Source organism: Microtus ochrogaster, linkage group LG7_11, assembly GCF_000317375.1.
Source record: "Microtus ochrogaster isolate Prairie Vole_2 linkage group LG7_11, MicOch1.0, whole genome shotgun sequence".
Classification (NCBI taxonomy): domain Eukaryota; kingdom Metazoa; phylum Chordata; class Mammalia; order Rodentia; family Cricetidae; genus Microtus; species Microtus ochrogaster.
In genome coordinates this window covers 12,180,102-12,193,674 of record NC_022032.1, presented here as the reverse complement: position 1 = coordinate 12,193,674, position 13,573 = coordinate 12,180,102, and the positions used below count along the sequence as shown (strand labels likewise).

Genomic DNA, 13,573 nt, shown 5'->3' with positions numbered 1-13,573 from the left:
GGCGAGAGCTCTGCTCTCTGAGGCACACGCGATGAAGCTCCGACCCAGGATGGACGTAGGCTAGAATCTTCCCGGTAAGACCGGTGCTACACAGAATATAAGAAATGGGCTAGTCCGGGTGCGAGAGATAGCCTAGAAGAGGCTAGATAGATGGGCCAAGCAGTGCTTAAAAGAATACAGTGTCCGTGTAATTATTTCGGGTAAAGCTAGCCGGAGGCGGCCGGGGTGCAGCCGGGGTAATGGGGACGCAGCCCCGCCGCTCCTATTTCAACAGAAGTCAACTCCAGAAGGATATGGATCCCCTTTGCTGGCTGCTGTATGATTCAGTGGAGAAACCATTTGGCCCATAGTAAATGCTCTCCTGGGATTGAAAGCACAAATTTCCATCAATAAACACACATAAAACACCAACTTACTCCAAAGTAAATTTTCATGAAAATTGCTGTGGACTTTTAAACATCTTACTCTTAATTATATTCTGTTGCAAGTTTCAAAACGGGGCCTTCTTATGACATGAGGGACCTCCACCTAAGCTGCTTGAGAATCATTTGAACCTTTGATAAAGAAAAAAAACCACAGATCAGATTATCACCATCAGAGATCATAAATGGCAGGCTGGGGACTAGTTCATGAGCAGTTTTCGAAACTGTGACCTTAGGCCTGGAGCGATGGCTCAGCCATTAAAGGCTAGGCTCACAACCAAAAATATAAGAAACTGTGACCTTAGACCAAATATCACAGAAATGCAGTGGCTATGACTGCGCGCATGCATGGTATACTGGCTCTTCCCCACGTGCTGGGGGAAACTTCCGTAGCCATGTTAATACCCACATTCTGTCTGTACTCTTAAGGGCTTTAGTGGGGGCTTTGGGTGTCCCAAAGACCAGGTTACCGCTTTTCCCCATTTTCTGGTCAAGAAACACTGATCCATCCTTACCTCTCCACTGTCCATACCATCACGGCAGGTTTTTGTGATGTCTACCGGAATGATAGCCTGCGGGTGCACAGACCACGGCGGCTCACGTGTGAGCATGAGGCCCGGATCTCTGCACCCAGCAAAAGCCTCCAGGCTTTTTGACTTTACCCCAGAGGCCAGTAGTTGGCGACTTTCAGGCGCTTCCCGCTGCCGCAGCAGAGCAGACCCTGGGAAAACATTCCGCGAAAGGGCGGAGGAGGCGCAGGCGGGACCTGGGCGGGCTTTGGGCGGGACCTGCTGCGCGGTGGGCGGAACCAGAGCGGAGCCCGAGGTCGCAGCGTGGGTCCCGCCCGTGGGGGCGGGCTCGGTGGGAGGGCGCGGCCGCGAGGGCGCGCAGCGAGCAGAGCGCTGCTGCAGCGGGCGAGTGGAAAGTGGTGCGCTCCAGGCTGGACCATGGCTGAGCCTCAACGCTGCAGGAGCCAAGCCTCCCTAGCTCCGCGTCCCGCTCCCTGAGAGCGCTCCTTTCGCGGTGGCAGTCCAAACTCACGATTTTGCCCGAGCTAGGGCGAAGGGCAGGGAAGCGTCGAAACAGGATGTGCTGACGACCGAGAGGGCTCACGTCCCGGGTGCCACCGTGGGTCCCGGCGTGGGATCCCGATTGCTTCGGGCTGCCCCGGTGCACTCCCGCCGCCCTGCGCCGACCTTGATGTGTAGAGACGAACCGGACACCATGATCCTAACACGTAAGATGGACTTGTGTCGTGTTGTCGGACTAGTCTGCCTGGGGTCAGCTGCTGAGGGGACCGGCCGAAGAGGACTTGTCACCCCGCCCTGCCAAGTCCGTGTTGTAGTTGTGTGTTTTGACACGCTTGCAGAGGAGTCGCCCCAGGCTCTCAGTAGTAAAACGTGTGTGTTTAAGCAGCTTGGGTCAGAGTTTGGAGAGGGAGGTTTTAATTCGGGTCATGTCCCTTGGCCACGTATTGCCTGGGGCACTGCGTACTGGCGTCCGGATGACTTAGACTCTTTCTGTTCCTAGAAACTGGCCTTGGGGTTCCAGGGGCGAGCGACCCCATTGCGACTTCTTTGGGGGACGGTTCTATCTCTTCTTGCTGTCCTACATCCTACAGGTTCCAAATCAGTATTGTTTCCCAAAGAAAGCATTATTTAAGGGACTGTGTGGACTTTAGCTGTACTTGAGGAAAGTTTCCTTAGCACTGTTTCCGAGTGCATTTACCGAAGTGTTCTTTTGTTGTCGTTCTTCTATTTTCAACGCTGGGAAATCTCTGAGCCTCGGCGGGCTAAGTCTGGATTGCTCCTTGGCCACCCCCAACCCCCATCGCACGTGGGGTTCGGATGGGAACTCAGCGCTTTCCCGCTGTGTGGGGTGGTTGGATGCGGTTCCTGATAAGCCCCCACTAGATGCCCACGCCCTTGGCGTGAGAGGAAGAGTTCGTGGGCTGGAGAAAAGGAAGGAAACACGTCTCCAGGCCTGAGGCTTTAAAAAAAAAAAAAATCAAGGAGATGGCCTCTTGGACTAGTGCCCTTCTCTGTACCCCTGTCCCCTCCTCCAATGTCAGGAGCTGAAAGCCTTTGATCCTTCTTAAGGGTTGCTCCCAGAACAGCAGCCCACCCTGTTGGTGTAATTTTCTGTCTCTGTGAGTCATTTCAGTGCATGGCCTTTGGTGCTAGGAGTGATGCGCGGGAAGTAAATTGGGGATCAGTATCGCACAAGATGCGCGACCCTGGAAAGTGGCGTAACTTCACTGCGCTGTCCGCAACTCGGGGTAGTAACTGTTGACACAGTTGGGGTTGTAAGGCTCAAATAAACTACTACACTTAAAGTGCCTCGCGGGGTGACGGATACTGACGTCCGCTCTGTTCCCGAATGATGCTAACAGCTAAACGGGAAGCCCTGCCTAAAGTCATTAATCTGCTCAGTAGAGGAGGAAAAAAATATTGCCCCATCCGGTTTTGCTTTCAATGAGGCTTTTTACACCCAACGTGGTCACAAATGGGTTCATTCTCAGAGTCAGAGGCTGCTTCAAGCTGTGGCTGGTGATTTGGAGGAATGCTTGGCACAGCCATCCGTTACCAAAAGATTCGTGGGGGTGGCATATGTGACGCATTTGAGTAGAGAGAAAAAAAAAACAGGCTCTGGAGAAGGCAGAATGCCCAGTCTCAAATTACATTTTTTTTTTAACCCTGTAAATTTCTGTTTGCTGAAGGGATGAGGGAAAATAATAGCCCAGCGGACTGCTGCAGTCAGAATGTAAACCTATCAGCGGCTCCAAGTGGCTAATTTTGCTCCCATCTGGACAGCAGGCTAGTCCTCCGCGGGATAATTTGCTGACCATAAGGGTGGAATTAATGGAGGCACCCAGTGCCATCTTGGCAAGCAGATTGCAGCAGATGGTCAGAGGGGTACCCTTCGAGGCAGCAGCCCCCCTAACAGAAGAACCAAAGTCCTGAGGAACGAGTGTCAAATGGTTAGCAGATGTGCCTTCAGAAGTTATTTCGAGACCTTTCCTGAGAAAATGCTGGAGATTGCCTGTATTCGCTTTTATTGAGGCATGCCGGATTTGCAGCCTGGCCCTAGCCTGGCTGCATAATTTTTTCATTAGTACTACTGTTCGGAGAGTTGAAAATGAAGCCCAGCAGACAGATTTTTCTCTCAAGCTGTCTTTTTGCAAAAGTTTGCTTTTGACAAATTGATTTTACTTTCTCGCAAGCTGGGTGACACCTTCCTCCAAACAGGCTAGAACAGGCTAAGAGTTGTGTTGTGACCACACTGCAAGGTATCGCTGCATAAAGTGGGTTTTAAACTGTCTAGGACTCCAGCTCTTATTGCAGAAGCGCTGTGGAACTTCAAGGGGCCCTAGGAGATCCCTGCAAGATGCTTCCAGTCTGAGGCTTGGTGAGGCTCCAAAAGGTGGTTTCAAATACAAAAAAAAAAAAAAAAATCAGTACTTGGGTTTCCCTGGGTGTCCCTGTGGAGATTCAAAACCATGATGCAATGTTTAAATGAGTGGTGTTTTTATGACTTAGGAGAGTAAATACTCAATTTGAAAATATTCAAGGAAGAGTGATTTGGTCCAGAAGAATTGGGGGCATCCAGAGTACAGTGAGCGAAGTAAATGGGGCTCTTTTGAAGAGAGCCTTGTTCTGGACAGGATGGGCCAGTATTGTAAACACAAGTTTCTCATGCTTAACTCCCCTTCCTAGCAACAGGAAGACGGAAATGAGGCCATGAGCAAAAAAGAAAAAAAAAAAAGTCCTAAAGGGCTCCAGACAATACTTGCTCCACCCTGCCGCCGTTCACCCTGTACAGCCAGAAGACCTGTAGGAGTAAAAATAACCTCAGATGTTTCCGCTTCCCCCCTGGATATTACCAAACCGGTGCAGACTGATGTCTCAGTTCTGTGCGGAGTGTCAGGCCAACCTGGCCCAGGTACCCAGACGCCTGACAAGCCAAACAGAGTAGCGGAAAGGCGGCTGTTGTCCTTTGTCGTTTGTAATATTTGTACAGGCCAGTGATACAGTGACACGCGTTGGAGCCAATGGCTGAGAGTGATTCTAATATCTAAGCTTAGCTGTCTCTCTGCATCTCCTCCTGTGGGGTCAAGGTCAAGTTAAAACTAGCCCAGTTTCTAAAGAGTTAAATGCCTACTCTGGCCTGAAAAGCCCAAGCCCACGTTGATCCGCAAGGCTGTGAAATGAGATGAAAAATGAGTTTTGGAACAGACCTTCACAGCTGTCCTATTTCTGACTCTGGCCATTGTGAACAGAGGAATGTGGAGTCAAGTACAAGTCATCTTTGAAGGGGGACCATGCAAGAGGGTCACAATTTTTATTTTCTTTTTATATAGGTGTAGGTTACTGCTGTGACTGTGCAATCAGGGGTGTTTTCTTTCGGGCTCAAGTTACAATAGTCCTCTTTTACCCTTGGGGAATATGTCTCGAGGCGCCCAGGAGTTCCTGAAACCATAGACATGGCCATCCTTCTGTAGACCGTGTTTCCCCCACAGATACATTCCTATGATAAAATTCATAAATCAGACACAGTAAAAGATTCACAACAGAAGCAGGAAGATAGGGCCGTAGTGACAATAATCCCTAGTAGGAGTTATTGAGGACTTACAAATTGTTTGTTTCTGGAGTGTTTGGTTCATACTTTTCATTGGTTTCAGTTGACCATGGGTAGCTGAGATGGAGGCTAAGGGGGCCATGCTGTAGTGGGACACTCAGTTAATATGGAGTGAGTAGATTTCCAGCCACGGAGGCCTGTCTGTCAGCCCACCCCGTCTGTCAACACTTCTTCCTGAGGTGGCCCCTGTGTTATTGTTGAGGATTCTGGAGATCAATGATAAGGAGAGGAGAGCTTCCCTGGTGGTAGTTAATTGCTTGACTCTACCTTGACCTATTTTATACTAGCTATTCCTTCCTTGCTATCCTAAGTAGTGGTTGGAGGGAAGACAGCCTTGCTTGTTTAGCTTGTGTGCTGTTGTAGACCCTGACAGTCAGGGGTCAGGCTTTTCTAGGATGTTCCAGCCATGCCTTACAAAGACTGCTTTTTCCTGGGGCCTCTGTGCTCCTGGGGAACCTGTAAGGTGATCAGGTGATCGTAGCCTAGCAGATAGAGATGTCTTTAACATCTAGGGGAGTCCCAGGGACCACTTTTGGAAAAGTCTGCCTTCCACTGGATGGAGCAGTGTTTTCTCCAGTGAAGATACTGTGAGATGCTTTCTAAGAAAAATGTGTGTGCTAGGTATCAGTAATTGACATCTTACAGAATTTCTGCCTGCTACAAAGTAAGGCTCTTGGGCACTTGAGGTAAAGTGTTGATTGCACCCCAAGTCCCCAAGCCCACACAATGGAGAGCTTTCTCTTCATCAGGCTCCCCTGGTTTTCTTCTGTCACTAGATTTAGGTGTTTATGATACCGGGTCCTTCCCACTCACGTCTACTACTCGGCGGCCTTCTCAGGCCAGCCTCTCCCCTAGTAGGGGGGAAATCAAAAAGGTATTAAAGCAGTGGACTCTGTGACGCTGGGTCCCCAGATGCCTTTGACACCTCCGGTCCATCCATCCACATTTTGATCCCTCGCCTGCCCCGCCTTTCGGTGTCCCGCAGAGGGAACTGGAAGTGGCTTCCTGATTCTTGTCGCGCGAGGCGCCTTCCTTCTCCTGTGGCAGTCTCCAAAGGATGTCGGAGGGACAAAAGTGTTCCACACCCTGGGCTTGTAGCGTTCCCAGGCCCAGCACGCTTAGGAAGCCAGCGAGGAAAAGACTTGTGACCCAGGTGTGGGTCTGCCCTGCAGCCAGGCCATCCTGCCTGTGGGCCCTATGTCACACTCGGGTGGCAGATCCAGGATGATTTTCTCCAGTCTGGATAAAATGGAGGCCTCGTCAGAGAGCCAGTGTCCACCGAATTCCCTCTTCTGAACCAATGGTATGATGTGGAAAGGGGATTTTATGTGATGCTTGGGCATCTGTGGAAGTCACTGAGAGGGAAATTCCAGGACTTTGCAAAGGCCTCCTCGGAAAAGCCTGTCCCCTGCTGAGCTAGAAAGAAGTTCAGTATCCAAGGTCACAGTCATCCCGGTGACACTCCAGACCCCTTCCTGTTGGCCTGTGTAAACAGACGGGTGCCCTCACAAAATGGGGTTCTTAATGTGTTTATAAGAAATTAAGTAGATGGATAGGAGTTAAAATTTAACTCTTAAATAGTGTGTGCTTGGGCTGCGGAGAGTCCCAGCAATTTTAAAGAAAATGGTTAGTTAATTCATCACAAAGATGGGAATATGCTTCTTTTTCCTTAGATTATTTTGGTATTGGTCGGATTGTGTGGGGGTGGGGATATACCACTCTTACCTAACCTGTGTATGTTTGACCACCAAAAACCCAACCCAGACAGAAAAAAAATTGAGCGTGTAAAATTGAAAAACATCTTCGCCTTAGGTTAGACCAAAGGAGGCGGTGAATTATGCCTTTAACCAATATTTGCCACGTTCTGTTCTCCTTGGTCTTTGATGAACCTGTAGTGTCATATTTCATTCCTTCCTTTCTTTCTTTCTTTCTTTCTTTCTTTCTTTCTTTCTTTCTTTCTTTCTTTCTTTCTTTCTTTTTAATCTGGTCAGAAAGGACTGAAATAGAGGTGAGGTGGTACTGGCCTTCTTCATTGCTGCTCTTTTGCTTCCGTTGGAATTTCTTGCTAGCCTCTTTATCTCTAACTTCAGGTCATGGCTTTGTTTTGAAGTGCTTTATTTTCGCTCATTCTGGTCCTCCTGGAGGACCCTGGGGTAAAGGCCTCCACTACCATACAGAGAGAAGCCATTGTCATGTGTGCCAGACTCTCAGCACAGAGATGGACCGACTCTAGGTTTGTCATCAGATATCTGGCCTTCAGACACTGTGTAACCTCAAGACCTGTGCCACCTTTTACGGAATTGAGGCTTTGTAAACTAAGGGCGTGTTAAAGCTGTGTCACCCCCTGTCTTGAAGCTGTCTTCATGTAGGTAGTTAGCACCCTGAGACCTAATCCAAGCCATTTCCTTTAGTCTGTAATTTGTCTTTAAGTAGTTGATACAAAATCCTTGAAATACATAATGCGTATATATTGATTGACAGACGGTGGGCTCCTAATGGTGCTTCTTTTCATAATTGGCATTCAAAGTAATGGGCTTTGCGGTGATATTTCCATCACATAACGTAAAAGAATGGGGGCAGGGGCAAAGTTCTATTTTTATCTCCCCCTAGACTGGCATACAACAGCGAGAGGTAATGCTATTGCGTCCACTTCCTTAATGGATCAGTTCCCTCTCGGTTTGACCTCTTTGTCCCCGAGCGCAGGTGCCAGTTTTTGATTAGCTGGGAGATATTTTCTATTCCTGGAAATGAGGAGCCTCGGTGTGGAGGCTGGAAGTTCCTGACAGCCCGCCACTCGGGAGCGCTCATCAGCACAGCCCTGCCCGTCTGTGATGGGAGCCGCTCGCCCTTGCCTGGTTCCAGTGGGAAGAGCAGTACTTTGCAAATGCCTGTGCAAAGGGGGAGGCCCAAAGGACATGTCACTCGCTGTCATTTCGGCATCGTTGAAGTGTCCCCTCAAGTGCTCAATCAAGGTGTAGGCTTTCAGGGTGTCTCCAGAGTGGTTCCCTCCTTTCAAAGTAAAAACCCTTTATTAAGTTGTCATCATCTCGTGGGGGCAAAGTGGCTTCTTTATTCCCCTCCTTACGTTATTTCTAGGAATATTCTCTCCTAGAAAGCAGCATATCTTCCTCCAAATCGTCAACAGATGGAGAGAACACTTAAAAAGAGTCTGCCCCCAGCTTCCATCTTTTTACTAGTACTGAGAGCCCGCTGGTAATTTAAATGAGAGTGCCCTGGAATGGGCTAGAAACTCTCTGGCCTGGGGACACCATCTGGTGCCTCTGAATTGGAGCAGATTGTCCAAAAGCTGGACCAGCTCCTTTAGAAGGAGCAAGGTCCCCGTGCATGTTAGCACCCAGCTCCCTGCCTCTGCAGGAAACAGGAAGTCTCCTGAGAGGTAAAGCTTTAAAGACCAAGAAAAAAATAGAATTCCAAGACTTTGCTACAGGCCGAAGGGTTTTCTATGAAAATTAGACTTAGTTTGGGGGTTTCTGGAGGACTCCTCCTTAGCAAGTATTTGGGGTATTATGTTCTCTAGGCCATGACTATGGCCTTCATGAAACAGGTCAACGCATTACTTCATTAAAAAGCAGCTTATACGTTTAAGCGATGCAAGCGTCAACAAACGTCCATACCTATTATTGGGAAATGTTCCTAAAGCAGTTTCTAGTGTCAAAACTTTGAGAGGAATTAGGATTGTAGAAGCGAAGAGGGAGGGACTGTGTCCTGGAGAAGAACCAGTAGGCAGAAAGGAAATATGAGACGCCAAAGCGGGTATTGTAACTGTTGTGTGAAACGCCAGGTTTACATGTGCGTGTATACGTACATAGGCACTTAAAGTTGTATCCCTTCAGGTTACATGTACGTGCGTACATACGCAGGCACTTCCAGTTGTAGACCATCCGTGTGTGTATAACAGGTCCTCGCTGGGGTTATTAATCAGAAGACTAAGCTTGCTAGGATGAAAATGAAATCGGTGGTTGATTTGCACAGTTGTGTATTTGTTGAGGGACCCACCATGCTGCCGCAAAATAGTGTGGAGTTTTGTGGGGTATCCGTGAAGGAGAAGGACGGATATCCTAGGAGCTTACAAAGCGAGCACACGGAATGTAAACAGAACACGCTGTGGAAGATGAGCGTGGGAAGGGGTGAGCAGGAGGAAGCCAGGGAGCCCCATCAGTTGGGGGGCTGGCATGGGTGTGGGCATTGGTGGGGGTGTGGTCAGCACCCTGGCTTTATATACTCCTGTTTGGGCTTTCCCCGGAGCAGGGGGAAAGGGCCTCACTGGTGTTGACTTAAATCACTTGGGACTTAACCAACACACGGGCCCTAGAGAGCTCTTGAGAAACCTAAGTAATTCCAGCAAAGAGGGCAGAGGGTCATTGTGCCCCCTGTTCCGGGGCTGTGGCATGCCTTTCCACCTGGTTTCCTGCTTGGCAGGAACTTGGGGTTTTGATTATCCCTGAAGGTAGCTGCCAGCTCACCTAGTTCAAAAAGGAAGGACTGTCGAAGGAAAAAAAAAAATGCAGGCTGGTTTCTTTCACTTAATGCCCCACCAGTGGATTTGGGTCTGCTCAAAGCCCCAGTTGAAGGATTGCCCTGACTCCCAGAAACTTCCAGAATATGTGCCTTAGATGCTTGGAATTTTCTTTTAGGCACCTGAGGTAGGAATGCAGCTGAGATGCCCTCAGAATCCTTCCCGCGATTAGATAACATTGGCGTTTAATAAACGTGAAGTAAGTATTCTATGGGACTTGGCCCTAGCAGGAATTCGTTCTGCATAGATAACTCCTGATAATCAGCCTTTGGCAGTTGTGCGTGTTTAACATTACTTTTATAGTTGTCAGGTGAAAGTTCTTAGTCTGCCTTTGAAGAAATGAAAATATTGCCGAACTTCCTTTTCTTTGTATTTTTTAAGACAAATATAGTGTGGTTCTAGTGTACAAAAGGGAGTATTTTGAGATGGACCCGAATTTAAGAGGGGGAAGTTTGCGAGGTGAAAGTGGGGGGTGGTATTGGAGTCTGAAGAGAGAGTCTCCATCCTGGGCATCCTGGGAACTAAGAGGGCTTACCTTTAGAGGCCTTTCAAGATCTGAAGAGACCGGCAGAGGCTAGGTTAGGAAGACCCATGGACTTTGCCGAGGGATTGGAATTTGGAGTCAAAGTTGATAGAAAGTCATTGGACAATTGTAAGCAGAGGTGGGACAGAAGGAAATCCATGGTTAGTGAAAACTTGTCTAGGTAGTTCATGGAACTGGTTGGGGATGGGGAGGAGGAGAGGTTTAACCAAGAGTTGTTAGAATCCAAGACAAAGGAAAAGAGTAGGAAAGCGTTTCTCACCCTTGCTACTGCGGGGACCCATTAACACAGTTCCTCACGCTGTGCTGACCCCCCCAAACCCCCCCCAACCATAAAATTATTTTCGTTGCTACTTATGAACTGTAATTTTGCTACTGACACAAATCGTGATGTAAATTATGTGGATTCCAGTATCTTAGGTGACCCCTGGGAAAGGGTCACGACCAACAGGTTGAGAACTGCTGCACTGGGGACTCGCGGGGAGGTGACACGCGACTCCTAGGGGAGCCAGTCCTGCCTACACTTGCAGGGCTTAGGGAGCTTTTATAAAAATAGATGTCCGTGCTGCGGTGAAACCAATTTGAATATGTGGGGCTGGGTGGTCTTTGGCTTTTGTAAGAAGTTCCCGATGCCTTACCACCTTTCTGTGCTCCATGACCTGGATGCTTCTCCAGATGACCCACCCCATGAGCCCCACCCACGAAGTGAAGGTGGGCTGTTACTAAAGCCATTGTGGGCATCTCTGACCTCCTTGACCCGGTGGGGAGAACCTGATAAGCCGGCCCTTTCTTCCCTTTGAAGGAATCCCGTGTCACCCAGGAGCAGGAATGAGTCTTGGTTTGGATTTGAAAGCCCCGTTTGCCTGTCCACAGCAAGAGCAGCTCTCCGTACACAGGAACCTTTGCCCACACATCTGCCTTATAGCAGGACTTCCAAGGGACCTGGGAAAGTGCTTGTGTTTTTTGTAGCATTCCCTAATTCCTTAGCATTTCTTTGAAGAAACAGATTTCCTGGAGCCTGTGATGGGCGGGCCTAGAGGGAAAGAAGGAGGTTCTCACTGTGGCGGTTTTGCAGCCCACTTAAACTCCTGGGCTGTCACTCAACCTGCAAAGCTCAGCAGCAAGGTGGCTTCTGGCTCGGGGAAAGTTGGCACACTTACAGTGACTTGTCATGGTAAAGGATTACAGTTAAGGTATAGCAAGAAGATCGGGGGGCATCCGATACAGCCAGGAAATGTGTCAATACGGGCTAAGGGTCCCCGCCGTACACAAAAGGTCTCAGCGCTCATTCATCTCACGCACAGAACTGCTCTGTGAACGACCAACAGCTAAGCTGCTTCCAAGAAAAATTTCCTGTTTCCTCCTTAACATACGTGTCTGTGGCTTGCTTATCAGAACCCCTCGTCCGCAAGTTTCATTGTGTGGCCGTTGTGCTTTCGAGTCTGGTGGCCTCGCTGTTTTAGGAAACACCATCACTCGTGGCGCGCACAACACCACACGCCTGCACTCAAGGAAGAAGTCTGTCCTTCGAGCCAGGCGTTCACAGTGTGTGTGTGGGGGGGGGAGAAGATGCTGAAGTGATCGGCTAACAGGCTGTGGTGTTTCCTGATTGTGGGGGTGTGTGCGCCTGCACAGGCACGTATGTGCAGCACACACGCTACGGTGTGTATGTAGAGGTCAAAGTACAGCCTCAGTCATCAGGTTTCTCCACCAAGGGCCCCAAGATCAATCACAGCTGATCAGACTTGTTCAAGAACACCATCAACCCAACATCCATCTCCCTGGCTCTATACAAACTAGCATTCTGTGAGCCCGTTTCTTCTCTCACCTGGGACATAGAGCTCATACTTAAGGGGAGTTGGCTGACTGCTTCCACCTGCGTTTTCGGACCTTGTATCTTGAGGGTGCGTGAGCGTGTATTAGGATCAGTGTGAGGAAATGAACCGGCGTGCGGAAGGCTCAGGCTTGGCTGGAGCTTATTGGATCCACCTGTCTGCATGTTTTTTTACGTGGGTGCTGGGACTTGAACCCAGGTCCACACGCTTGCAGAGCAAATGCTCTTCTCCCCAGAGCCGTCTACCCAGCTCACATCATTTGTTTGCTAACCAGGTGGCCCTGAAAGTGACTGGGTGACATCAGGGTGGGACTGTAGGAGAACAGGCCATTTTCTTCCTGATAGGGAATAACTGAGACACAAGGCAGCTGGAGACATCTGGGTGTTTCAGAAATTGCAGGGCACCTTACGTGATTAATGTAGGTAAAATGTTCTTCTCGTGGGTAAAGGATTCCGTTAACAGATGTAAAGATGCTTTAGAAAAATACATTGCCTCTTTCCCACCTTTCAACACAAAACCACTTGAATGAGAAAATCAAGAGCATGCTGTAAATAGGTGTCCGCATCTTCTAAGCTGGTGCCTAATGAAGCCTTTGTGTGTACACTAGCCTGATGCCCTGTCTGCATGTGCCCCGAAATGGACCAATGCTCAGAGTCTCTAGTCACCTGACTTTTAATTGAGAGAATAAGAAAGCAAGTGCTCCTTTTTAACCATCTATTATCCTGTGTTCCGCAGTCTGTTCTTTGGAAATATTCTCTAAGGACACGCACACTGAATGACTTTAAATGTTTTTAAGAGGCCATGAGTCTGTGGGGCTGGAAAGATGACTCTGTGGTTTAGAATGCTTGTTGCTCTTTCAGAGGACCCAGGTTTGGTTCCCAGCACTCACACAGTGGCCCACAGCCATCTCTAACTCCGGATCCAGAGAATCCGACGCTGTCTTCTGAGCTCCCTGTGCACCCAGCAAACACGTGATCTACATTCAGGCAAACACCCATACACATAAACAATTCTTTAAAAAGCCATGAATTTATAAGAGAGCAAGGAGGGATATTTGAGAGGTATGGGAGGGAGATATGGTGGAATATAATTTCCAAAAATAAAACACTTTTTTTAAACAAGCAGCCTTTTTTTCTTTTCGTAGTCCTCTTTGGGAACCAGGAGGGCTCCACAGAGGGAAACTTTGATTTTCATAGCCTTTAAAATAAAATGTTAAGCGTTCATGTTTTTCCTTCTTAAAATACTCTCCCAGAAGCTGTTTTGCGATCTTATTAAAACTTCCTTAATCCTTAGGAAGACAAGACATGGATTTAAAAAAAAAAAAAAATACGTGAGCGCTGGCAGGCTGGGTCAGCAGGTGCTGGCCACCAACCCTGAGGATCTGTCTCCTGTCTAGGTGGTGGAAGGGGGAGAACAGACTTCCACAAATTGTCTTCTGATCTCCACATCTTACCCCTTAGGACACAGGCCCACGTGCATACACACAATCACAAAGTAAATAAATACACTAATTTCGATTTAAAAATTGATACATGAAGAAGACCGGGCGCAGGTGATTCACATCTGTGTACCTTACTCAGCGCGAACAAGGAAGTTCATC

General features: G+C 48.6%; 1 protein-coding gene across 2 annotated transcripts in view; it reads left to right on the top strand.

Moving 5' to 3' along the window:
- Dlc1 (DLC1 Rho GTPase activating protein) overlaps positions 1–13,573 on the top strand; it is a 155,338-nt gene that overhangs the window by 110,237 nt on the left and 31,528 nt on the right. The window contains exon 1 of one of the 2 annotated variants that reach the window (XM_005362532.1): positions 1,299–1,659. The exons of the other annotated variant lie outside the window; for it this stretch is intronic. Within the exon in view, the coding sequence (XP_005362589.1) occupies positions 1,623–1,659 (37 nt within the window). The 5' untranslated portion in view covers positions 1,299–1,622. Of the gene's footprint in view, positions 1–1,298; positions 1,660–13,573 lie in introns of those variants that run through there. 2 annotated transcript variants of the gene reach the window in all.